The sequence below is a fragment of the Pygocentrus nattereri genome, chromosome 12, assembly GCF_015220715.1.
Source record: "Pygocentrus nattereri isolate fPygNat1 chromosome 12, fPygNat1.pri, whole genome shotgun sequence".
NCBI classification, from domain to species: domain Eukaryota; kingdom Metazoa; phylum Chordata; class Actinopteri; order Characiformes; family Serrasalmidae; genus Pygocentrus; species Pygocentrus nattereri.
In genome coordinates this window covers 18,883,401-18,911,310 of record NC_051222.1, presented here as the reverse complement: position 1 = coordinate 18,911,310, position 27,910 = coordinate 18,883,401, and the positions used below count along the sequence as shown (strand labels likewise).

General features: G+C 39.1%; 2 protein-coding genes across 2 annotated transcripts; both read left to right on the top strand.

Moving 5' to 3' along the window:
- Nucleotides 1-826: 826 nt before the first annotated feature.
- On the top strand, nucleotides 827-14,343 carry cars2 (cysteinyl-tRNA synthetase 2, mitochondrial). The gene is made up of 15 exons (XM_017709992.2): nucleotides 827-1,289; nucleotides 1,367-1,417; nucleotides 2,233-2,350; nucleotides 2,444-2,515; nucleotides 4,181-4,286; nucleotides 4,389-4,469; nucleotides 6,423-6,552; nucleotides 7,266-7,399; nucleotides 8,699-8,766; nucleotides 8,964-9,030; nucleotides 9,322-9,460; nucleotides 9,581-9,704; nucleotides 11,134-11,232; nucleotides 12,088-12,315; nucleotides 13,813-14,343. Exons 1-15 carry the CDS (start codon nucleotides 1,108-1,110, stop codon nucleotides 13,879-13,881), a joined length of 1,668 nt encoding a protein of 555 aa, XP_017565481.1. The 5' UTR covers nucleotides 827-1,107; the 3' UTR covers nucleotides 13,882-14,343.
- A 1,924-nt stretch (nucleotides 14,344-16,267) lies between these two features.
- On the top strand, nucleotides 16,268-23,202 carry LOC108434661 (ras-related protein Rab-20-like). Its single transcript, XM_017709978.2, has 2 exons — nucleotides 16,268-16,747; nucleotides 21,659-23,202. The coding sequence occupies exons 1-2, from the start codon at nucleotides 16,558-16,560 to the stop codon at nucleotides 22,213-22,215; spliced, it is 747 nt and encodes a 248-aa protein (XP_017565467.1). The 5' UTR covers nucleotides 16,268-16,557; the 3' UTR covers nucleotides 22,216-23,202.
- Nucleotides 23,203-27,910: the final 4,708 nt, after the last annotated feature.

Genomic DNA, 27,910 nt, shown 5'->3' with positions numbered 1-27,910 from the left:
AAAGGAGAAACACTCCAGAATTTAGAAAGCATGTTTTATCATTTCAAAATCTCCAAAATGTTTTTGCAGTAATGTTGATGTATTAATTCTTTCCATGCCTCTGCGAGAGGCAAACAAGAAAAAAAAGTTTTGGAAAGCTGGAAGGATTGCTCTGGCTTTATAATTTTTACTTTGTGAATTTAAACAAATGAGCTAACAAATTAAAATAATAACTAGGAGTTATTTTCCAAATAACCCCACATCTACATCTTCCCTAGTAAACAGACAGCCTGCACACTTTCGAAGGCAAGATCATTGGTTAACGTACCCAGCAGTTTATTAGTGACGTACAACCGGTTTAAAAAATATATTACTTAGTATTTTAGCGGAAATTTTGAGCGCAGACAGTTGTTTGTTTGGAAACTGTAGAAGCAACCTGGCAACCCGGTGAAACAAACCCACAAGAAGGCGAAATGCAGTACTCGTGTGTTGGAAATTAATGGTTTTTAATGGGACTTAAAGAAAAATGCCAAACCCGACTTTATGTCACTATCACTGAGAATATCACTGAGAATTAAAGGGAGAAGCGCTTTATCGTTCCGCTGTGTCCTCAATCCCACTTAGCTCCACTGCCCCCTATATAGTGCACTATGTGTGATCTGAAACTAAGGCTACTGCACCCAAATTATACACTAGATATTAAATATAGGGGACGTGGAGTTTATATCTGAATATAAATGGATTTCTAGCCAACATAAAGCACGATTTGGCTGTAGAATCCATCGTTTAATGACTTCTAGTGCCCTAGACAAGGTGCCATTTGAGACACAGCCTTTTAACTCCGGCAAGCTTTACGGAATGTGGCCATTTTGAAAATGTCAGTAACAGACACAGAGGCGAAGTACTTGGCTTAGAAACAAGGCTCTTAGTGACTGTACCTGCGCTGGTTTTGGCGTTATATGTTCACGAGTCTTTTACAGTAGAGGACAGGTGCTAAACTTTGATAGCAAACGAGGAAATGAAGAGGACTTTCACTCTTCAGCCAACCTAGCCTAGTCAACCGTTTCGAAGTGATGTAGACAACACAACACAAATGCTCTGCTTCATCACAGCGACATTTCGGTAACGATGAGGCCCTTTTTGACACTAGTCAGAAATGCAGCCTCGTTGGTTTCAACTCGAGCAGTGTGCTCTGAATCAGGGAGCAAATGGATCAAACCAGCAGGTCGTGACACCGGCTTAAAGACATACAACAGCCTCACCAGACAGAAGGAGCCTTTGGTTTTGGCTAAAGAAGGAGTAGCAACCTGGTAAGACACCCTCAGGTTGAAGTGGTGTACTTGAAAACGCTGAAATAGTCCTTATATCAGTGTTGTTGTCTGTGTAGGTACAGCTGTGGACCCACAGTTTATGACCATGCCCACCTTGGCCATGCGTGGTAAGTCCTGAGAGTCAGTTGAGATGCATTACTAGTTCAGAAGATCACTGACAGTTAATATTATTGTTTTCTGAACTGTTTAACACGACTTTAAGGGGCTTTCTGGACCAGCGTTTAAAGGGGAATGGCACCAGTTTTTCAAAATTTCGGAATAATTGGGTCCTTGAGATGTTATTCAGGGTTTGATGTGAAATGGTTTGTTGTTGAGAAACGTAGGGACTGTTTTCTTCGCAGTGGTGTTGAAAGGAACCAGAGGCCATGTCTACAACACAAATATAAACATTTTATTTATTCTGCAAAACCATCAGTGAAGTAACACGTGTCTTCTCTGCTTTTATGTGAATTGTATGTATCGATGCTGCTAAAATAAATCTGAATGCAGTGAAGCACAAACATTTTTGTCCTCTTTGGGGACGGTTTTGCCTTACGCATACCCTTCCACAATGAATGGATTAAAATAAATGGCTTTACATACATTTAAAGCCAAAACCTTATCATAAAACTACGTGTCAGGTATCAAGCAGCATGTATATAAGCATGTAATAACTTTCTGTAAAGGAGGTTTCAGAGGCATTAAACTCTGGTTCCTGTCACCACCACCGAACGATTCTGACTCAGCACGTTTCTCTAGAACAGAGCATTTCACTGCAACCACTTTGAATGACTTTGTGTACATCTCAGACATGGATTTGTCTTTTTGGCCTGAGTGTCTGCTTAACCGCTCATTCAGTTGGGCACATGCCCACATATACATGGGACTTTGACAGCTGTTGTCAGTCAGCCAATGTTCTTGCCTGATCTCTTTTCTTTTCAAGCTCCTATGTCAGATTTGACATTCTGCAAAGGATTCTGACCAGGCTGTTCGGAATAAACGTAACTCATGTCATGGTCATCACGGACATCGATGACAAGATCATACAAAGGGGCCTTGAGGTAAGTGCGTTTCGGCTGATGTTTTGTGTCTTCAGACAGTGAAATGTCTGCTTTGTTGTACTAAAGCAAAATGGTTCTTGTTTTGTCTCACAGGAGAACGTCTCACCTTTTGTGCTTGCCAGAATGTATGAAGAGGAGTTTAAAAGAGATATGATGGCTCTCAAGGTCTAACATCCCTGTTTCAGTGTAATACACTCTAAATGCACATGTATTTTCCACATTTCTGTTTATGTTAGTGATTCACCAATTATGAATTTTTAGAGGCGATTCAGATTTTTTTGCAGCCAAATTAGGTGGTTAATGATTTTTGGCTGACTTTTATTGCCTTTTTTTATACTGAAGCTCACACTTTGCACACTGAAAAAAGAGTCTCTGTGAACTTACACTATTAAAATGTGTCAAGTGGTTGCACTTAAATAAAATGTATGACATGATTGCAGTAATAATTAAACCTCTTTCAGAAAAGCAACTGTGTTGATTTTCTTTGTGTGTAACCACATGACACAAAAAGATGAGCCTTTTTCAGTGCAGGGTAAATTTCAATAAACCCCAGTGACTCATGTTATTTACATCATTAAACTGTAACAGACTGGCCAAATAAAATGATTGAATTGATCACGTGTTTGGCGTAAAAATCGTCCAATTCAAATACAGTGCTGTGCCAGTGTGTGACAGTCTTTCATTTATTTCATTTCCAATCAAACAGCCATTTAAGTACAAGTTATTGATTTTTCAGGAGATCCGATATGAGATAATCCACTTGAACAAAGAAGGAGAAAGTCAAAGGAAAGTATTCAGACTTGGAGTTTTTATTAAAAGATGCAGGGAAAAATGGGACTCCTTACAACTGTGCAAGACGTGGTAGACCACCAAAACTGTCACCATATCTGAAAAAGTCCTGTCTGTCCTTCCACCATAGGAAGACAACTCAGTACTGGGTCTGAAAGGATAGAGACCTTGTGTTTTAAATGTTGCTGAGAAAAGGAAATATGCAAAAACACTGACATTTGCAAATCAAACAAAGAAGCTGGTGGTGTCCTCAGTACAGTGGACTGACCACTGCAGGCCTCAGCATCACTGAGTGTGTTTGGGATTACTTGGATCATTAGAAGCAGGGAACGCAACCAACTTCTACAACTGAACTTTGGAGTTTGAGAAAGTGAAAACAAGTCTCTGGAAAAGACTGGAAGGCCTTTACCTTCTCTGACCTTTTTTGGTAGATACTCTACCAAATGACTGAGAGCGCCTCACAAGCCTTGAACACACAAAGTAATACTTTTTCTTATAAGGCTGTTTTGACTAGACATTAAATAAGTCAAGAGCAGTCTCTGACTTTGGCACAGTACTGTGTATACATGTTCATACACTGCTGTTCAAAACTTTGGAATCTTCATATATTGCTACAGTTTAAACAATTGTGTAATTTTATTAAATAGTAATATACTATTTACATAAATACTAATATGTACTGTTGATTGACATAAAACGACATTACAATATATTTTTTATGTTTTTTTTGTTTGGGAACAACAAGTTTTAAATTAAAATATGCTGCTATTACAGCAGTTTCCTGTTATTTGCCCCAAGATGTAATAATCCGTTTTCATGTAGTTTTTTTTCACGGCTCCCTAAAAATAATTTGTAACTTTAGTTTCAGAATCATAAAAAACATGTTAAAAACACATTATGCATTTATATGCAACTAAATATTTTAATATTACTGGAAACATTGATTCCAGAAGAATTTTTGTATATATAACAGTAATGGTGATGAATAGGCTTTAAAGCGTCCCATAATTTTCTGAGCTAACTTTCTTTTTGATTGTTTAGGTGCTTCCCCCGGCGGTGTACATGAGAGTCACAGAGAACATACCTCAGATTGTAGCTTTTATAGAAGGCATCATCAGCAATGGCCATGCTTATGCCACAGGTCAAGGTCAGTTTTACTTTCATGTTGGCTCTCATGAATTCAGAGTTGAATGGTATGTTACCATAAGCTAAAGAAAAGGTGTAATCTTATCTGTGTTCTTTTTCATAGGAGATGTCTACTTTGATACTAGATCCATTGGTAGTCGTTACGGCAAGCTGGTGAACTTTGGAGATGCTGCTGAGGCACCAGGTACAGTCATGTCTCACATGATTTAAACTTGGGCCCACAAAGTTTCTTACCTGTTTATTACAGAAAAAACATACACTACCATTCAAAAGTTGGAATCATGTTTTTAGTAATACAAAGCCAGTTCTTTGCAAATAATCATTACAAATAATCAGTAGGAAGCGGTAAAGAAAAAAAAATGAAATAATTAAAATTTATAGATGTCCAGAAAGATGTATGAAGCTGTAAACAATGATTTATTAAGAATGAAGACTCTAAAATGCCTGGCTGAATATACAGTAAAATGAGTATTTCTAATGCTTTGTGTTTTAAAAGTAACAGCCACACTGAGGCAGTCATTGTGAGGCAGCCGAGTTGTTAAACTATATCAAATCATATAAATGATTACAGTGTATTATTTTCCTTGAAAACTTTTTGTTGTTGCCAAAATGCTTGTAATATTGATTGCCATCTAAATGTATCTTTTGCTCTCTAGCGCTGAGTATTTATGTCTGTATTACTTGTTGTGGTTAAAATAATATTCAAAACAGTCATTCTAAACTTTTGAATGGTAGTGTATTTCCACACTATTTATTCCATGTTTTTATGTGTTACAGTTACTAAAGCCACACAATATATTGTTTGTTTGTTGTTTTATATTGGCCTTACTGATATTTCACAAGGCTGCAATATGCAGGCGAGTCAATCAAGCTGTTTTCTCTGTGCTGTGAGCATCCTGGTCAATCACAGTTTAAGATCAGTGTCCCTGTGGTTGTTTTGATGAAGCGACACGTTCTTCTAATTCAACAAAAGTATAAGTATTGTTTTTGGTCAAAATAATGCAAGCCATGTCACATTACTGATTCAGTGCATCTTTAATACCCAAAACATTATGACCACTTATGAATGAGACAGTAAGCGGACAATCAGTTCTCATACTTGACATATTGGATGTGAGAGAAATGGGCAGATGTGAAGACCTGAGCAACTATAATAAAGGCCAGAATGTTATGGCCAGATAACTGCGTCGGAGCATCCCTGATACTGCGAGGCTTGTGGGGTGCTCCTGGTCAGCATGGGTGACCAAAAATCATAGGAAGTCATAGATATTTTTAATGAAAGTGAGAAATGTCTCACAACACACAGTACGTTGCTCTCTTCTGTGTAGCCAGAGACTGCGTTAGAGTGCCCATCCTAACACCTGTTCACTGTGGAAAGCACCTACAATAGACGTGCAAGCATCAAAACTGGACCTTAGAGCAATGGATGGTTGTCAACTGGTCAGACAAGACTTGTTTTCGTTTACATCATGGCATGGATTTCCCAGAAGGCAGCAGGATAGTGTACTCTGCCAGACTGTGCACAGTGTTCGGGAATAGTTTGAGCAACGTGACGAAGAGTTCAAAGTGTTCTCAAAATTACCAAGATCTCAATCCATTTGAACATCTGTGAAATGTGCTGGAACAACAAGTCTGATTCATTGCAGCTCCACCTCATGTCTTACTCAAAGGATCTGCTGATAATGTCTTTGTGCCAAATACCACAGGGCACCTTCAGAGATCTAGTCCATACCTCGAAAGGGCGAGGCTGTTTTGGCGACACACAGAGGACCAACAGTATATTAGGCGGTCATAATGTTTTGGCATTGTCATTGTATACTGCTAGGTAAAATGAGGCAAATTAATTGTGATACTAGTATTTCGTTCATATCCATCCAGGTAAGTGCTTATGAAGATGTTTTGTATGGGCACAAACTGTCAGGTATGGGGTGCCCAGTCCTGCTCCTGGAGATTTGTCACCCTGGAGTGAACCAACATATTTGGCTCTAATATCCAGATGTCCCTAAAGGCTTTCATTACCTGTATCAGGTGTGTTAGATTGTGGTTGGATCTAAACACTGCAGTGTGGCAGATGTCCAGTGCCCATGCTAACCTAGTATTAGTCGATTTGGTCTCAGATCAGTCATTTGTTTCCCAGGGGTCAAGGAGAAAAGGGACCCCCGGGACTTTGCCCTGTGGAAGGCCTCTAAACCACAGGAACCTTACTGGATGTCTCCATGGGGAAGGGGAAGACCTGGCTGGCACATTGAATGCTCCACCATTGCTAGGTAAGTACTTCCTATGAACTGAGACATTCAAAAGTTCACATCTCAGAAGTTGCCTGCAGGCCAGTGTGTGAGGTTGTCTTAGTTTACTTGATCTTGTTCTTCTGATCATGCTACAGGACAGTTGGCAGTTGGTATCGCCCTCATAACACTGAGTGCTCCATCTATAAACAAGGATCTTTAGACTCAAACTCCTTCTGACTTCTGATTGTGTTGACTGGTCACATTGGCCTGATCCATTTAAATTCAATTCAACTTTATTGTCATTATACAATACAGGGTGGTACAGTATAACGAAACACTATCAGGCTAACTTTCCAGTGCAGTAGTAAAATATGCATAGTAAACAGTGCAAAGACAAAGACAGTAAAAGACAGACAAAATGTGCATAGACATTTGCATAAGGGGCAGCTTTTGTGACTCTCATGTCTAGTCCCGTCATGCACCACACGGCCACATCTGTTTGACACAATGCTTCCTATAGTACGTTAAAAGGACTTCTTGTAGTCATTGCAGCTGTGCCGTTCACTGATCACGTTAAAAAAATATGTTGATAAAAGCACCAAGAGCATTTCCATGCACATCATGAACTTGACAAATATAAAAACATTTTGATTCTGCTGTACTTCCTTTGCACTGAACTGTTTTATAGAAATATCTGTTAAGCCAGCCACATCAGTTGATTTGCTAAGGAATGACCCTTCTCTTTTCTGTAGCTCTGTGTTTGGGAGCCAGTTGGATATCCACTCAGGAGGTCTAGACTTGGCCTTTCCTCATCATGAGAATGAAATAGCTCAGTGTGAGGCCTACCACAAGTGTGACCAATGGGGAAACTATTTTCTGCACTCAGGTAAAGCCACTGCACAGTGCGGTGGAGCCAAGTAGGTTGATTTCAGTGTTCATGCTGCAGTGGCATTTCTTTCTGAAATGAGATTGAAAGTTCTGAAGTGCACTGAATATCTGCAACTTGTAATGTCAAAGTATTTGTCAAAAAAGTACAAACCTCAATTTCAAAAAAGTTGGAAAAGTATGGGAAATGGTTAATAAATTCAGTTTGACCTGTATTAAAGTAAATTGAAAACAGTACACAAGACAATGTTTAATGGTTTACCTTAGGATTGTTAGAACTCACACTCACTCCAAATGATATGCATGTGACAAAAATTTGGGACAGAAGCATGTTTACCACTGTTACATCACATTTCTTTTTAACAACATTTAATAATCTTTTGGGGACTGAAGACACAAACTGATCCAGTTTTGAAAGCAGTATATTTCCCATTTTTCCTTCAGATGAGTCCTTTTGTTGCCATATTTTTCAGTTCATAATGCATTCAAAATGTGCATATCTTTTAGCTTTAGTGGTGCCTTCATAGTTGTGCATGTTGCCCATGCTAGTACCTGTTTTTTTTTTTAAACTTTGCATTGCTAACAGTGTGGATGGTGCTTTTATTCTTTGGCTTAGAGAACACAATGTCCATTATTTCCATAAACGGTCTAAAAGATTAACTCCTCAGACCACAAAGCCCAGAGAATTTGGTGGCATTTCTGTACATTGTTGACTGGATGTGCATAGCACAGTCTTAACTTGTAGAAACATGCTGCAGGGATCAATCCTGTCATATTGTCCCACTTTTCTGGAATTGAGGTTTGTATTTCCTTTAAATAGGTCCTGAAAGATTTGACAATTTTTTAACGAATGCCAATTTTGAGGAATTAAATCCACCAATTTTCATACTGTCAAAAACTGAACAGATTTCTGTAGTTTTAGTTAAACAGCCTTACTGATTGATTTTACTGTAAATTATCACGTATAATAATCAGTTCAATTGTCAGATTCTTTAAACAGCAGTAACTCATGAATCATACAAATATTGTAGCACAGCATTTTAGTTATTTTAGTGGTTTGTTAATTGTCTCTTTTAAATGTATGTTCTCTTTTTGCCACGATAGAGCTGTGTGTATAGTAAGTTTACTAGTTCAGTCTGTATTGCTATTATTGGTCAATCAGCTTAACAGTCTTTGTAAAATGTAAAATTGAATGAATGACAGATGAATTTGATTATTACTGCAATTCTCTGGAACTTTTGTAAGGATTGAAAATAGACAAGAGTTCAATGCAAATTATTTACTTCATATACATTTTCAGGGCACCTCCATTTGAAAGGCAGTTCAGAAAAGATGTCTAAGTCTTTGAAGAATTATATCACAATAAAGGTAAAGCTTTCTTAAGCAAGCTAAATTAATTGATAAATGCGGTATTCTACTTTGGTAGAATACTTCTTGTTTGGTATTCAGGTTAAGACTATTACTGGTTTTTAATGTAGTTAATTTCATCTCAGACTGAATAATAAGAGAGTTCTCACATTTAAATTCATACATTGATACATATACCACTCTTTCTTTCTTTGTAGGATTATTTACAGTCCCACAGTGCCAATGAGTTCAGACTGTTTTGTCTGTTAACCAAGTACAGATCAGGTAAGCTTTGCATTCTTTAAATCTTATACAGTAGCATCGATGCGTTAGCATTAGTTGTCATGTTCTTTTTTTAGATTTACCTTCATCATGAGTTTAATTTTACTCTAAAGTTCAAGTCAGTTATGAGTCTGAATGACTTTGATCCAATATAACATCAAACCAGTTGAGCTGGGGCAGTGTACACCTCTTCTGAGCTCCTGAAAAGAATTTCTTAATTAGAGCTAAAAAGAAACGGTCAACGTCAGTTTTTTTCTAAGAACGCTCCGCGACTCATTGCTTTTGTCTCCCCAGCAATCGACTACAGCGATGCCAGTATGAACGAGGCTCGTTCCACACTGTCCGCCATCTCTGCCTTTATCCACAATGCCCAGGGCTACATGCAGGGGCAGTTACTGTGCCAAACCATACAGGAGAGCTTTTTATGGGAGAGGTAGGAAACTGAAAATGTAACTGCAGATAAACACTATAGCCTGCTGCGCGCAGTACACACAAAGGGTGAATAGGTTCCATTGCTGGATTTGGTCACGTCGTCCTGATGTGTTCTGTTAAGGTTATCAGCTGCGCAGGCCAGTGTCCTGAGTGCACTAGCAGATGATTTTGACACACCAAAAGCGATGGATGCAATCATGAGTCTCATTTACCATGGCAACTGTCAGCTTCAGCCTGTTACCAAGGTAAGCTCATATATGGCCTATATGTACCTGTCCTGCTGACATCCTGCAATGCATTACAAATGGTTCATACAAACTTACTTCAGCCTAGTCTAAACCTTTTAATTTTTTCAAAAAGAGAACTAAAAAAGGAGTTGTGAAAAAGCCAGAACTGGATACTTCATATCCAGTCTTCTAAAGTTTTAGAATAGATACTGAACATTTAAGGTCATAAAATGTCTGGAAATTATTTTTGCTATGAGAGTTATTAAATTGAGGGATGTTCAGGCATATTATAAGGGATAAAATAACCCAATCCAGTTCCTTTGCACTCCCTTTACTCCTCTGTCATTGAGACGGCATTAATGGACATAAATTCCTCTTTTAAAGAGGAAGCATAAAATTTGTGATATCTGTAACTTCAGTATTTCCAAATGTTAAAACCATGTTTAAACCATCCCCCTAGCTGTCTAAACGTGTCTGCAACAACAAACTTGTTTTCTGCTGCATGTCACGTGTAACATGCTGACAAAACATGCACTGGGTGCACTCTAATTAAAACTGACATTAGCAGTAATGTAAGCTCTTTCCAAGGTAGGGAGGGAGCAGCTGCTGTGCTCGCATTAAAACATATGAACTTTTAGCATTTTCACCACCTTATAAGATGGTTGTTTCACATAAAGAGTTCAAATTAAAAATTTGTTTCTAATCTGTAATACTGTGCATATATCAAAACTGCAGTGATTTCTCTGCAGAACAGGCCTCCAAATCATCAGATCAATCACTCTGATATGATCATAAGCCATTAAACACATTATAAGATGTTAATTTTGAAAAATACACAATTACCAGTTCATAATTATGCTCACACTAAATAAAAAGGTTTTACTGTAGGATTATTTGGCCAGAGCGTAATCTTACCTAAATCTTCCCTAAATTGTGTAGCCACATTATCCATGAAAGGGCAGATAGTGGATCGGTCTCGGCAAATACTTCATATTAAATGACTAATATCAGATCAGGAGGTAAATAAAAGCAAAAAAAAAAAGTACCCTGCTTGACAGTGGATCTGTGGTCTAAACTGATCGCTGATGAAGGACTGCAGGACAGAAGACCTGATCAAACCTACTGAAAAGTCTGTTTAAGGATTAATTTTGTTATGCTGAGGCCTCAAAAAGGTATTAAAAAGCCTTAAATTTAATTTAAAAATTGTGTAGCAGTTTGATTTTCATCAAATCACATCACACAAAGTTAGGCATTCTGGACTAGAACTAGCATTTAACATGTTATTTGTCGTGTTGTATAGTATTCTGTAGTGCAACCTTGCTATCATTTTAAATGAGAAAACCCAATTTTCCAGGCCAAAACATGATCTTTTTTTTCCCAGAATAATAATTTTTCAGGAGTGGTGAACAGTATTTAATTGAATGTGTCTTCTTTCTTATGTGTTAAGTCTAACGGGACCTCTAGGAGTCCAGCAGTTTTTGGAGCGATGCTGACTTACATTAGAGATATCATGGACGTCCTTGGAGTTGATCTCTTGGACAGAAAGGTCAGTGGTCACTGGTGTTTTTATTTACTGCCTACAGCAGTGGACAGTATGTAGACACAGCAGGGGGTTGTGCTCATGTTGATTGATTTTGTCTATTACGCATTTAGCAGTGTTTGCATAGTTCAACCATCAAGGTGTAAGCAAATTTAGTCAGAGTGGTTTAATGTGAAATGCTCTGTTTTAGTGGGTTAGAATTGAGAGCCAGATGTGTGTAAAGTTTAAAGCCATCTAGGACCATCTCACAGGAAGCTATTATGATATGGTTGAGAATATGTTGTCTGGTGTCGACACATTCACAGTAGTTTTGAGATGTTTTTGCCTCAAGTGCATTTTTCAAAACCCAGTTTCATGGTAGAGAAATGCAGGCAAAATAAGAGAAAGGTTTACTGCTTTTAACACAAGTGTAAACAGAATGCATTTTCATTGTCCATGTACCATTATGTGAGCGGAAATGTGTTTGCTGAGTGCTGACTAGCAAGTGAGAAACAACAAAACAAAAATATGAAAGGCAGAACTTACGACTGAAACAAGTTCTTTCATGCGCTCCAAACTCATCTAGTTACACTGGGGATGTATATTAGTTATATGGAATCCGACCAAACTTTATTCAGATACGATTCGGATGCAAACTGTAAACAGGCTCTATGATGGTTTTAGCATGCAATTTGCATGATGATAAATTATTTATTTTAATTGCTTGTTAGTTGCATTAGCATCATAGTTCCAGTGTGAATCTTGAGAAGCAAATTTAAGACACCAAACATGTCATGGCTGATTGATGTTTGTACATTTTTCTAGCCAAACTATTCATTGCTTTAGTCTTTACTTTGCATGGCGTATTATCCTCTCTTGCAGGAGTTCCACGATGACTTATCTGGTGTTCTTCACAACGTGGTGGAGCAGCTGGTGCGTTTCCGCAGCGAGGTTCGAAACTTTGCCCTTTCTGTGGAGGGCCAAGCCACACAAGACCTTCAGAACAGTGTCCAGCCCCCAAGAAAGAAGCCTCATCCAGACAGAGTACCCTTATTGAAGGCCTGTGATGCCCTACGGAAGGATCTAGTGCCCTTAGGAGTACAGATTAAGGTAAGATTTCCTTGTTTGTGAGTAAATGACAACAGATTTAAGCCTACAAATACCAACTATGCCACAGTTTACATCCCTAGTTCTCAGTTTTTAAGATCAAGTGAAGTGTTATGTGCCTTTTCAAAGTTTTATATGTGAAAGAATATGATTGTAAGAAAGGGTGTTATATAGGTGGTGAAAATTATGTTGAACCATTTTTAATGGGACACTATTTAGGCTGCTGGCCCTCAAGCACTGGAGTTTGCTACCCCTGCACTAAATGTTCTGGAATTCGAGGCTTTTCAGGGCTATTCTAGTTTTAAATCACATATACATGTTTTGTGCCCTTATGTCCTCTACCAGGCATTTTCTCCTAAAAGAGACCCTTGCACTGTATGTTCTATGATCTGCAAACCAACACTTGATTTACTTTTCTTTGTAGTAAGAGTTTCTCTTGAATTCTCTGATGTACTCTGTAATTATAAAGTAACATTCCAGTGTTTTTCATCATAATTATTTATGTCCTGCATCTGTGACATATGATTCTCAATTCTCAATTATCAGTTATTATTAATAATTGTCATTTCCAAGTGTTTCCCTGTCCTTAGGAAAAGTACACAAAATCCATTCACACAAAACCAACGGTCATTTGCGGAATATAGTCAGAAGGTTTATGTGAAATATCTATTTTTGTAACACATTTTCATGAGATCTTCAGTTAAATTTGTAAAAGTTGTTCTTTGAGATGGGACTACCTGTCCAGAGGGAGGATTTTTTAGAAAATATTTTATTTTAGATTCTGCAGATAGAGATTAGGCTGAAAAGCACTAATATATATTACTTTAAAGATGATAGACAGAAGCCCGTGCCATGCCACACTAATCACCCACGCCAGACTATTGGTTAAACAAATTACTTTATCTATAAGTCTTACATAGTATCACCTACGTCTAGCGAGTATTCTATCTCAGGTTTTCAAGGAAGACTTCAGACTATGGGTTCAGTTGGAGAAAAAAAGCTTTGGTTTTTATTACAGGCAAAGTGCATTCAGTTTTCTCTCTCTCTTTTGTTGTGTCATAGCCTGTTTGCTCATCATTAAAGCAAAGATTTATTACTTTTTTGGATCCAATTAACTTCGACTCATTAAAAAGGTCTAGTTGTCTCGTATCTAAATCATTAAAAAGGTCTAGTTGTCTCGTATCTAAATCATTAAAAAGGGCAAGCTGCATCTCTGGTACCCAGCACCTCCTTTGGTGCTCATCAAACGCCTGTTTATCCTTGTGGCTTAAGGTTCAAAGGGCTCACTTGAAGGCCTCTGCTGTTCAGAAAAGTTCTGGTATTTTTGAATACACAGACAAATTCTGAGCTTTGCTGTCTTATTCTTTATTACTTTCCCGTGTCCTGTGCATATACCTTTTTTTAAATGATGTTCTCTTTATTCATCATGTTTGATCATTATGTAAGAAATTTTCATTTTATTCCAGCACCTATCTTGCATTATTTGCGTTTTGCTTTCAGGACAGGGGAACCACCTCCACATGGGAGATCACACAGCAACAGAAGGAGATTAAAGACAAGAAAAGTTAGAATCCACTTCAGCCTAATATGGACCACAATGGGACTGCAGTTCATGGCATTGTAACTAATCAAGACCATAGATGATCAGTTTTTGTTCAGTTGTATTTATCTGTAGTCTGAGTGCCAACTTTGCATTGGCAGACTGATAAAGCACTTTGCGATCTCAGTGCACTCAACCTCTGAGAGACTCTTCAATTGTCGTCTGTGATGATGATCGCTGTAATTTGCCAAAAGTGAATGTAAAATATTTCTGTAACTCAGAATGATCAATGCCTCATCTCTAATAGCCGCACTTGCTGTTATGTTCTATAAATATATTTCACACACACAGCCCACAAAAACAAAAGGCATTATCATCACAAAGCCTCAGTATCAGAAAAAACTCTTAGTCTGTTGTTTTGTGGTCTGAATGACTAACTCATGATCAAGTCATTGTCTCAACATTAAAGGGCCCACATCTTTTTTCCTTTAGGTCAGCTTTGTAATTTAAAATAGTTTTGAACAAAATTCACATAATCACATTCCTACCACCACTCATGCCTTAGAATGAAACGGGTTGGTTTTGTTTCTGTGCTTTTAAAACGTATATGTAAATGAGCTCTGTTCTGATTGGTTACCCTGTATTATGCTGCAGGGAAAAAGCAGTCCTGGGCCAATCATGAAACTTTTCAGAGTAGGAGTGTTAATCTAGGATCCGTTCCTGTCAGTGAAGTCATAGTAAATAAGGGAGGAATCTGATCCTAGATTAACAGAATGCAGCCCCAGGCCTAAACACTCCTTATAACTTCATGAATTTACATAGCCAGTTTGTTGTAGCTGTTCTTTTTGCAGATGAGTGGTCACTTGTGGATTCAGAACGCACATACACTATGCATACATGAGAATGTATGTGAATACTTTTGGCAATATAGTGTACCTTCAAAAAGATTAATCCAATTTCAAAATGATTTATTTCACTTGTAAATCATTACAGAACAATGCAGTGAATTGTAAATGGTTTAAGTGAGCATAAAATCTATTATGTAATTTTACAAGTGCTCAATATGAACCTCCTCCAGCTGTTTGGACAACGTCAACGCCATAGTCCGTTTCATTCAATCCTCAATTGAGCATGTTGGGTGTCACTGCACTCTTTCAATGCGATTCCGGAGATCGTCCAGTGTTGTTTAGCTAACAGTGGGTGATCTGGGCTGCATGAAAATCATGTTGCACAGTTATGACAGATTCACTCTTATTGAAATGGAGAACGCAAAACGCTTTTTGCTCAGGGGTTGCATCTCCTCGCAGACTGAAGGGAGCCATCTTCAAAAACGAGTTAAACCGTGTGTGAGGACATTTTGATCAAAGTGATAAAATCTGAGGGTCATTTCTCAGGAGCCAAATATCAGAAACAGGAGAAAACGTCTTGAATCTAGGATCAGATTCCTCCCTTATTTACTATGACTTCCCTTGATCTGCTCAAACTTGACCTCATTTAGATATTTCTTTCCTCTGGGGTCACACATTGGTTGATGGGATTTGTTTGAGTGTATTTAAAATAATGTTTATCTGTTTTGCCGTTAAATTACACTCGTTCACCACCGCTTGGATTTTCATCGCCTAGAAAGAAATGTTTTTTTCTAAAGAACATATGAAGTATACAAACAAAATCAGACTTTATCAGATATAAGAATATGTGAAGAGTACAAGAGGTACACACACACACACACACACACACACACACACACACACACACACACACACACACACACACACACAAGAGGAAAGCCAGTTAATGAAGTGCCTCTCCATAAAGCTGGTCGTAGAAATTCAAGAATCCATTACTTTTCTTTCTACAAGATGTAAACACTGGCGTAGTGATTTAAATTCCAGTAAAAAGAGGGACAGGGTTGGATCCTGAAAACTTCTCTTTATGAATTAAGAATTTAGCATAAGAGGCTTGTTAGTAAAGTTATTGTAGAAACAAATCATATCTTTGAGATTAAAGGAATGAGTCATTTTGACGGGGTTATAAATTCGTTCTCTCACACTGAAAGAACAGGTGAGTCAAAGTTTCATCAGCAGATCCACAGAAGGCGCAAGACCTGTTAATGTCAACAAATTTGGAAATAACAGAATTATAGTGTATATTTTATGTAAAATGAACTTTAAAGTGAACTTATTTGATCTTATTGGACATACGAGGCAAAAGCCACGTCCATTTCCAACTGATATCCTGAATAAAGGACGTGCTGTAGACCCCCAGCGACCCCCCCCCCTTCCCTTTGTTTAAATAACGTGCTGTGTCATGAGTGAGGAATTCGCGGTGTGACGTCAGGGACACATGCCAGATTGCGTAATTATTTTTTGAATTTTTTTTCAGCGCGCGTGCGTTCCGCCTCGTGAGTTTCCCCTGTGTCATTTCTTCAAAATCACCAACTTCCCACCGAGTCCGGGACAAACCGCGCGTCTGTCTCAGTGCAGCCCGTGAGCAGCTCTTATGAGGCTCTCAGCTTTGCTGTTTTTCTGCAAGACGTGCCAAAAGCGGAGACCGCCTGATATATAAGCAAAGTGGTGAAGTTAAGCCACCAAAGCGGGAATTCTCATCTCTAAACTCCCACCGCTTGGCTTTTAGAGAAGGAAGGGATTACCGAGGGAGTCAGCCTCCAGACCGAGACTGTAACCAGCTCCATTCACACGTGTACGATGCCTGCAGCGAGGAAAATGAGAAAACCCGACATTAAGATGGTCATCCTGGGCGACATGAACGTGGGGAAGACGTCCCTGCTGCACAGGTACACCGAGCGGAGCTTTAAAGACACTCTGAGCACAGTTGGAGGGGCTTTCTTCCTGAAGCAGTGGGGTCCCTACAACATCTCTATCTGGGATACCGCAGGTAACAGTTACGTCCACAGATAAGACGTCTTTAAGATGTTGGCTAACTTTTTTGACAAGGCTGAAACTGACATTACTCGAATTTTCCAGTCCACCTTAAAAAGTAGACGCACTAGCGTCTGTACAGAGACAGGAACGGACGTCCTGCACCGATTAAGGTGGAACAGAAAATTCGAATAAGGAGCCTCTTAACTGTTGAGCTCTGTTGTGTGTCGAGAAGGCGCTACTACAGCGCGCAGGAGCGCCGGGTCCTGCTTTGGTTTGGATTTGGGTTTGTATGACCGCCATTCCAGCGCCACTTTCAAAAAAGCCCACCAATCACTTCAAAATAAGAGCATAACAACGATTTTCAGTGATTTGGCTTATTTCCAGAACATTCCCAGACATCTTGGTGGTCTTCAACACGTGATTCCGGGTCAAATCAAATGACCACAGCATTAGGCTTAGAGATTCAGACTAATTCAGCTGTGGTCCATCAGCCGAGACACGGTCTGGGGTTTGTTTCTTTAGTTTTGCGCTGGAGCAATGTAGCAGCTAATATGCCTAAACATTAAAGGGGAACTCCACAGATTTTTTTATCTTTTATTTTTTTCTGCGTGGTTAAATTCACTATTCTAGAGAAACTTAGAGCCAGAACCAGACGTCCACCACTAAAAGCCCCTTCACTGAACCTTATTACATGAAATGGTTGTGAATATGTTGTCTGATGTCTGAGACCTTGATTTTACGGTAGTTCTGTCATCAAGTTTTGATCTAAAATGTATTTTAACCAACATATTTCCACTGTAAAGGTGTTCTAAGACAAAATGGAACATTTCTTATTTCAGATTTGACTATTTTACCATCACCAAAATTACATATAAAACTCAGAAGACGCATGTAGGTTCACTGGTGGTTTTGGGCAGAGTATTTACTACATATTTGCAGTGTAGACATTAGGACGTCTGGTTCCTTTCACCACTACTTTAAAGAAAGGCTGTGTTGGTAAATTTCTCCACAAATGAGTTGGGCCCATTTCACATCAAATCACTCTGAATGACTTCCTTTATATCCTAACAACTGAATTATGAATTCCCCTTTAGTTTGGGTCACCCAAAACCTATATTGGCCTTGTAGCTTCACTGCAAAATTAGTCAAATGTGCACTGAGCATGGCTGATCGACGACATGCAAAGAAAACGGTGTAAATTTGGTTTACGCACATTTTAAAAAGTCATCATAACTGCTTTGTAGCTGTGTGAGGAGTCATCTGGAGCTGCTTTAGTGTTGAACTTGAGCACAGGTTCACTGCCTGTGTTTTTAGCTTTTCTCAGCCACTTTTCTTCACACGGTCCTGAGAAAACAAGAACAAGGAAAATCTCGTCTTTCACCAGACAACTTTCCATCTTACTGCATGGCTGTGAAAAGCCATGAGTCAGCAGCTTGTGAAATGTTAGAAATATAAATTTCAGGGACTTTGGCTTTCGTGTGTCCAGTAATAAGTTGAGCAATTTCTTTTTTTCCTGTTGTATTAGTAACTTTCTGATTGAATGGGCTTGGGTTCAGTTCCCCGGCTGGGTGACCAGGGTCCTCTCTGTGTGGAGTTTGCATGTTCTCCCCGTGTCTGCGTGGGTTTCCTCCGGGTTCTCCGGTTTCCTCCCACAGTCCAAAGACATGCAGTCAGGCCAATTGGATGTGCTAAATTGCCCCTAGGTGTGAGTGATTGTGTATGTCTGTCTGTCTGCCCTGCGATGGACTGGCGACCTGTCCATTGTGTATCCGGCCTTCCGCCCGATGACCGCTGAGAGGCGCTCCAGCACCCCCCTGTGACCCTGATGGAGAAGTGGCTTGGAAAATGGATGGATGGATGGATGGATGGATGGATGGATGGATGGATGGATGATTGAATTAATTTTTTTGCATACTGATATTAGTACCTTACAGTCCTGGGCATAGACAGCATAGACCGAAAAATAGCCCAAAAGACAAAACTGTGAAGAAATAAAGCAGGTAGGTAGGTTTCAAATGGAGTTTTTAATTAATGGATATAATGTTTTGTCACACAAATGCTTATAAATGACACGTTTTAAATAGAACGTTAGAATGAATTAATACATTTGGGTAGCACTGATTTAAACAGATGTTCGATTTGAAAATAAAAGATGGCTTTTTGTCACAGCTTATGAGGAGTAAGCTGAGCCTATGAGCGATGATGTAAATAAGCCACTGTATAGTTTAAAATAAAAATGCACCGGTCTAGCACTATTAGCCCCTTCTAAAGCAGCAGTAGGCCACATATAGGACAAATGTAGTCACATGTTGTCAAAGATCTCCAAAAGTGTGTGAAATTACATTTGTTCCTAATATGTTGCATCATGGGTGGTGACGTCTCAGGAAAGAGAGCTCTTCCTGTTAAAGCTGTGGTTAAGGAAAATCCATTTCACTTTTAACCCAGATATAGTTTATCACTTAAGATGAAGCAAACTTGGCGTCTCAAGTCTATCCTTGTCCATGTCAGATTTACACACATAATGTCCTTTGATTTTGTGCTTGTGTATATGGACCAAACATTCATTCATAAACAAACAACTATATGTTTAAGAATGAAATTGAAAGGAAAAAAGTATTAGCACCACATTAATAACATTAGTACTTGTTGCAAAGCTGTTGCTGGCAGTTACAGCTTCGAGACGTCTGTGGTAATTAGCTTTTTTTTGCCACATTGTGGTTCAGTTTTTGCCCATTCTTCAAATTGTCTTCAGTTCCCCAAGGTTACAAGGGTCCCTCTGTTGGACCCACATATTCATACCCTCTGTATGTTTTCAAAGGATTTGAGTCAGAACATTGTGCAGGGCAACACTTTCTTTTTCAGAAACCTGTCTTGTGTTAGTTTTGCTGTATGTTTGGAGTCACTGTTGAATCTTCTCCCCAAATTCAGTTTCTTGGCAGATGACACTCTAGATGTTCCAATCCATGGAGTGCCATGCATGTCTTATTCAGTGATGTGTAATGCCACAGTACGGTTTACAGAGAAGCAGCCCCATAATAGTGATGCTCCCACCTCCGTGCTTTACCGTTCTTGGGATCGTATGTGTAGTTTTAGATGTGCGTCTCTGTAGTAACTGTTGCTGCTGCTTTGAGGTCATCCTGAAACTACTCTCTTCTCGGCTGGCATCTCTTACATTCCTTATCATTTGTGTGAGAGCGTGGTGAAGTCAATGTTAATGGGGTTGCTGTAGGCATTTCCGTCAATGCGTGACTGAACAGCTCAGCTGAGACTGCGTGACTTTGGTATCTGATCACAGCACCCAGCAGTCTTGAGACACTGTCCTGCTTGTGCCCTGATCAGGAGTTCATAGATTTTTCCAGCTTTAGGTTATAAATGTCTTCAGTGTAAAACATTCCACTTTCTTTCATATTCTTCTGTTTTATCTACTGTAGTGATTGAGTCGTACTGATTAAAAACCTCAAAGCGGCTCCTTTTGTCTTTCCTTCAGTGTAGTTAAATGAATAACCAGATTTGGGCTACTTGGTACTAAAATGCTGGTTAGTTCTCTGCTGGAAGCTGCTGGAAGCTGCTGGAGATACTGTTGGGTATATTTATCAGGTCAGTAAGATCTAGAGAGCGAGGAGTGGCCTTTCAGTCTGTGGGAGATCAATGAGAGGATGTTTGCTGCTATCCTTGAAGAGAATGAGTGCATACATTACCAGATCCTTTTTTGTTACACACAGTATTGAAGCAGTGGTTCGGCTAAAAACACACAGTTGACCCCTTAGACCAAACGTAGACAAGCAGCCAAGATGTGTTTGATGTCTAATTTCTACTTTAATTTTGCACTGGAGCTACATTGAATATGACTATGTGGCTAAAAAGAAACGGAAGCTTAAAGCTGACAGCTACCAATGTACAAACTGCAAGTATATGATCATTTTTAGACTTGTTTATGTGGTAAGTAGTTTATTTGGTTTGCAACACCTCATGACGGTGGTCACCAGCCCACCTTCCTTTAAATCTACTTTTCTGCACTTCAACCCAAAACTAACACACCTCCTTCAGCTAAAGAAGGACTTCTGATTAGATAGGTCAGGTGGGGTCGATTAGGGTTGGAGCTAAAGTCTGCTAGAAGGTAGATCTTGTCGTGCAGTGTTGGTGACCCCTGCTGTTATCTATATAAATGGACAAAATTCAAGGTCCGAGGCTATCATTGGACAAAAGTGCTTTGCATGGCTAAAAACAGTAGTAGCAGCCGTCTTGAAGCCTCGGTTTTCTCAAGGATTTTGTCTTTACTTTGGCCATTTTTGGGAAGTGATGTGTTGCCAGTACTGAAATAACAGGCATTCTGATTGGTTTTATATTATTTGACATTAGATGCAAACACAGCCACTATTTCTTTTGAAATGAAGGCTGTTAATGGGAAGTTTGTAGTAACAGCCTCTACCCATCTGGTAAGGCTTTAAGCTAGATGTTGTAACATTGCTGTGGGGATTTGATTGAATTTAGTCACAAGCATTAGTGAGGTCAAGTACTGATGTTGGATGATCAGTTCTTGATCACAAACTCCACTCCAACTCATCCCAAAGATATTGGATGGAGCTCAATCATTCCAGAGAACACAGATCCACTGCTACACAGACCAATGTTGGCTTTATATGCCTCAGTCTGATGCTTGGCATTTAGTATGGTGACATTAGGTTCATTGTACTGGTAATGCTTTCCTATGGAGAATATACAGGTGCATGTGAATGAATGCCAATGTTAGCAGTGGGTGCACCTTAAGTTTGCTGTCTCTAATTAAAAGGGGTTTCTAGATGCTTTTAGACGCATGTATCTGCTTGTATTTTTTTTTAGACCCTTGGGTCCTGGGGGCCCAATATGCAGCACACCAACTGTAAAATGCAACCCATTTTGACTCCCAGTTCTTACTCCTTCACAGGTCGTGAGCAGTTCCACGGCTTGGGCTCCATGTACTGCCGCGGTGCGTCCGCCATCATTCTCACCTATGACGTCACCAACTGGCAAAGCCTTGTGCAGCTGGAGGAATGCTTCCTCTCCCTCACAGACTCTGCCAACAGCGACTGCATCTTCGCTGTTGTGGGCAACAAAGTTGACCTCACAGACTCGTACGCCCAGGTCGAGACCTCTAAGGACGTTGGGCCGGAGGAATCGGGCATCTCAGCTGCCCCTTCTTGCGCAGCCCCTCCACACACCCCTACCATTCACAAGCAGGTTCACCAGGAGGATGCCATGGCACTCTATAACCGCATAATCGTCTACAAGGCCCTGAACGAAGGCACCAGCCCTTTAGCGGAGAAGATGTGCTTTGAGACGAGCGCCAAGACGGGCTACAACGTAGACTCCCTATTTGAGACACTTTTTGAGCTGGTCCTGCCATCCATCATCCAAAAGCAGGCACGGGCGAAGTCGCCTACTGTGTGCTTGGAAGAGTATGAGGAAAAGGCGAGGAAGAGGAAGCCTGACTGTTGCACATGAGGAACTGTAAAAGATCTAGGTCATAGGTCAAGACTAGTTGCTGGGTAAATTGTTTCATTGCCTTTTACACTGATCTGTGGACAGAATTGCCCAACAGGTATGAGAAACAAGAGAACTGACCTCCCATTAATATAAAAGGGTGTCACCTGCCAGCTTCTTGGAAGCATCTTGGTATGTTTCATCCTGCTGTAACTTGCCATTTTGCTTAACATGATTTGGCATAAACAGTCCTAAACATCTCTTTTCGTTCTGTATCTTAGCCTGAGACCCTCACATATTCCAGCTTCATATGGCTGCATGATCTGGACAAAATAGTACTGTTGCGATTATGTTGCTGCATGTTGTGATATGTCTGGTCGGTCAGTGTCATCGATATATATTGTCCTGCATTATGTTGACCAAAATAATTCACTTTTGTTGTTTCAAACCTTGAATACATTGATTCATCCAAACACCCACAGAATTGTTTGGGGTGTCCCACTCTTTCACTGTGGGAAGTGAGCATTTTGACCAACCACCGTTCCAATGTTATGCTTGGTTAGAAGGCCCATTTGCACATTGTAGCCTTTTGTGAAGATCAGTATTGATGATTATTATATTGTGATATTTTCACCGTTGCAAAAAGTTTGAACACCTGTCAAATTACTTTTTTTTTTGATTTTCTGAAGTTAACACGTTCTCTACAGGGATTTTTAAAAAATATTTGTTTTGCATATTTTAGTGCAGAGTTTCTGTTTATTTGTTGGTATTGAGTGTGCAAAAGTCCTGGCCAAATTCCACGTTGCTGTTGATTTAGATTTTTTTTTTTTTTTCCTTCCTGAGTATAAATAAGTTACACTTCCTGTACAGAGACACACTACTGCAACTGTATTGGAAAAATTAATATACAATAAAAAACTAACCCTAATTATTGCACAGACCACATTGTGTGCTTTTATTTTGTACACTTCAGCAAATAAACAATAATTGTGTGTTTAAAATGTGCAGAGGTGTGTTCTCTGTAGGTGATGTGAACTTAGAAAATGAACAACGTGTTATTTGACCAGGGATGCCCAAATTTGATATACAGTATACAGTTGTATGCCAAAGTTTGTGCGCCCCTGGTCAGATTACATGTAAACCACGGTGTGTTCAGACCTTTGCATGTGATGGTGTACATGTGAATCCACACATTATTTGAAACCATAATTACAGCCTGTATAACTGGATTGTCTGTCTCTTTTTCATTTTAAATGTTTTATTTGTGTGGAATTATACTGTGAAAGCTATTTATAACTTTTTTTTAAACACAGCTGGAATGTTCTATGAATAAAGGTTTGTGAAAGTCTTTTCGCTTCACTCTGGACATTCTTTGTTTGCTTGTGTGATGTTTTTAAACGCATTTATTGATCTTGACCTGTTGACCTGTTTTCATCCTTTATCTTGTTCCCTTGCTAAATTGTTTACCATCTGTCCAAAAAGGGTTGAGCATGTTTTTACATACAGCACTAATGAGGAAACGTTCCTGTTTCTCCAGTAGAGGTCACTCTACACATTGACAAGGATGATGTGGCACTGCTTTCTATGGGTTACATAGACAAAAGCTTAGAGATTAAATCTAGTGCAAAACTAAAGCTGTTAAGATGTCGAAGATTAATTTATTCATAGTGGTTTGATGTGAAATGTTCTCTTTTAGAGAAACTTACTGAGTCAGAATTGTTCACCCTGGTGTTGATGGAAACCAGAGTTTGAAGAGTTTAATGCCTCTAAAAGCTCCCACGCAGAAAACTTTTATACTAATTGGCTAAGACTGCACTGTGTGATGCATTAGACATTTTAACGAGTGTTGAGAGAGATTTTTGTTTTTTAATCTTTTTGTGTTGGAGAAACACTGTGTGGCCAAAAGTATCCAGACACCTGACCATCACATCTATATGAGATTGTTTAACATCCCATTCTAAAACCATGAGCTTTGATATGGAGCCCCCAAGCTGCTGGGAAGGCTTTCAACAAAATGTTTGTAGTGTCTGTTGGAATTTGTGCCCATTTAGTCAAAAGAGCATATATGAGGTCAGGCACTGATATTGAACAAGAAGGCCTTTCTCGCAATTGATGCTCCAACTCATATTTCAAAAGTTTTTGGGGGCATTTTACTACTGACTATTAGGAAGCACAACTTGGGCAATAATAGCCTAGTGTAATGTCAAATGTCTAAGGCCTTAAAGTGATGGTTTGGTCAGAGCTATGAGGCTAATGTAGCTAACCAGGAATAAAAGCTTATAGCTAATGATGTGTAAAACAACAACTATACAACACTGTGTTCTACATTTTTATAGAAAACAAATAAGACCCTGAATATGTCTTGGCTGATTGACTGCATTTGGCATAATGGGAAAATTGAGTAAATAAAAAAATGCTAAAAATACAATGGCACTTAATATTTGGTACATATATATGCAAAGCGAAAAGAACCACATACCTTTTCCCCCTTCAAAGGATTCCCTCGGGCCTTCTTTAAAGCAGATAAACAGTTCATAGGTGAATTTAGAGACGTTTGATCTTTTAACCTGGAACCTGTTTATAGACTTTTCAGGTGGAGTTTTATTAAACCACCCCATGAGATCATGAAGCTGCTTAAAGTACCAAAAAGTAACCCTTTTTCCTAAGTTACACAATTCTTCAGATCTATATCAGCTCAAGTGGGACAAATCAATTTATGTTCCTCCAGTTTTAGTCAACAGATTGCTATCTATTGACTGTTGTCATGGTAACTATCAAAGGAAAATCATGTACACACTGGATTAGTGTAAGGATTTTGTCTTAAATCAGTTTTGTGTTGATAAGCGAGGGCTGCTACATATTTGTAAATCTCGGTTGTACGTTTCTGCTGATATCCTGTAAAGGTCACGGATATTTATTCTTGTTGTTATGCCACTGAATTACCAAAGGTTAAAAGAAACCTTGCTCAGCAGTCACATGTTTCAAGCTTCATGTCCTGGTGAGTACATAAGAACTGACTTGAGACCTGCAGTCAGTGTTTTGTGACCCTTAATACATACTTTATGAAACTGTATTGTAGTAACATAATAGGAAATTATATGATATTATAATCTGCAATGTATATTATAAGAATAATATTCATTTTAATAGTTATCTGTAGAATTTATGCAGTTTCCTATAGTAAACTACAGTAATTGTGTCAAATTACTATACGATTCAATTATTTCCATTATCATCCTTGAGTATTATGTTTTTTTTGTCATAAAGAATAACAGATGAGACTTGAATCATTTCTACAACCTACAGAGCTTGCTGTGCTGCATTAGCATCAAACTAGCCTGAACCGGTCTATCTCGAGCAAAGAGTAACTGCATTCAGAGCTCAACGTTAGCCTCAAAGTTCAGTGCTGACTGAAAATATTCATGTCTAAGGTCAGAATCTAACGTTTGGCTCTAAAGCAAACATTATGGAGGTTGTACAACAGTGATGTGCAGTTTTCTATTGGCAAGGTCTAGCTTTGATTACATTCACCACTTATTGGTTCTTTCGCAGTTTTAGCTTGACAAAGCAGTGTTTTTAAAAATACTTACATATACCAACTATGTTTTGTAAAGTTTCTCCAGCATTGTGTTGTTTGGACAGCACATTTTTGGATTCTAATTTTTTAGCAGAATTGTGAAATCCATTGAATTTCAAGGTATCCAGTAAATCTAGCTCAAGTCAAATTTAGACTAAGATTAGGCTTCATATTAATGTGTACAATACCTTATAATGAAGTACAATACCAACTTGGCCATATTCTTTCTGCTGAAAGAACAGTTGAACATTTTAAGTGCAGTCAATCAGCCAAAATATCTTTGGTCTCTGAAGTTTGCTTCTTTAATTTTGGACTGGAGCAACAAGGCTAAGGTAGTAATGGAAGTGCATCGCTTAGCATGGTGCTAACAGTTTGCCTTCATCATGCCTAATTCAAGCAGCATCAAGCTGTTAAGTAATCTCCAATATGTGCTCATGTGTTTTCTGGACAAAAATATAGACAAAACTCAGGCCTCAAGACTACTGTTTTTAGCAGTGTGATATACTTTTGTCCATTTTTGTCCAGGCTTCCTTGGAAGCTACAGACTCCAAAGAAACTGGGAGTCTCTAAGGGCTGATGATTAGCCACGTTTGGCATCTCACTTACTGGGTCTCAGAGTGACACCTTTCACCAAGTAGATTCTGGAAACCTCTTTCGCACCTTCTAGCAGCTCTCTGCATGAAGTAAATGAGGCTTTCCTCACCTCTGGCTGCCGTGGGCTAACTCAGCTTATACGGTGTAGCTTGGGAATTGGGGTCAGTGCGTATTGCCAGGCAGCCAAGTTGCTGGACATTAACTGGAGTCCACAGATCAGCTCTAAGGTTGTGGCTGAAATGATGGATACTATTATCAGTGTGATTTAGGTTGTAGTACTAATAGTGACAATACCAGGCATACTATCAAATCTGTGGAATCGGTTCACTGATGTGGCTTATAAACAGCTTTATCTGCTCTTATTTTGGGATTTGAAAAAGGAAACGCATCAAGTCGCAGTGATTTCTGGGTAAGGTCTGCTGCCGAAGTTGACACTTGTGTTTACTTGACCCCTCGCCCCTCTGAGGGGCTCATCTAACAGCCTTCACTCAAGCTAATAAAGTAACTGAATGGCCCTGAAGATGGTGCCTGGGAAAGGGCAAGACCAGGTGGACAAGGACTTTTTTAATTGTAGAAAATACGTGTTTTGGTAGTGACAATTTTAAAGTTTTTCAGACTTTGGGACACATTTACTTCAAAATCTTACAGTTCACCATGTGGCCATGAGAAACATGGATGCAGTCTTACATCCTGCTCCAAAATGCATGGGAGTGGCTAAAATAAGTCTCCACCTATCATCTAAAACTCTTTGTGCCACCTTCCAGTAGAAAGTACATTATAATGTTGATTCTGTATATATTTAGATCTTAACTTTAAGTTAAGATCTAACTTAAACTTAACTTTAGTAACTTTAACTTTAACTTAAGTAGATCATAACATCACCCTTGTAAACATATCATTTCTTCGAATGGTTGTGATGAACTTGAGTAGAAGAATGGGGGTTATGTGCTTATGCTTCATATCAGATGCTTGCTCAGCAGTACCCCAGCAAAGTAGGGGGTCTGTAATTGCCTCTTTATGCTCATCCAAGGCCGGTCTGCATAACTGTAACTGTGTGACATCAGCATTTAAGGTTGCAAATTTACCTGCTGGCTCCTTGCAAGTTTGGCTAATCATGCAAGAAGATGGGTTCAAGACTGAATGACTGTTCAAAGAATTGTGCTTATTAGTGCTAAGAAGGAAACTGCTGAGCAGCAAGAGGAAGGAGCTCTGTGTTTTATTTTTAGGGGCACTGAAGTGTCATTCTGTCCCCATTAGATGTTTTTCTGTGTCCCAGTAGTTGCACTTGTGCCACGCTGCCCTTGATTGTGGACTGGATTGGGAATGTATGCAGCAAACCATGAAACAACTATTTCAGTCCACATTTTTGCTTAAATATCTTGACATGTCAGTGGAACTGCACTGCATACTATATTTATTAAAGTCTGTACTGTATGTAAAATATGTAACCCACTTGTTTATTGAATTATGTTGTGTAGAATTCAATGGTTTGGATGTTTCAGCTGAATATGAAGTAAAGAACCCCCCACCCAAACAACTAATTTG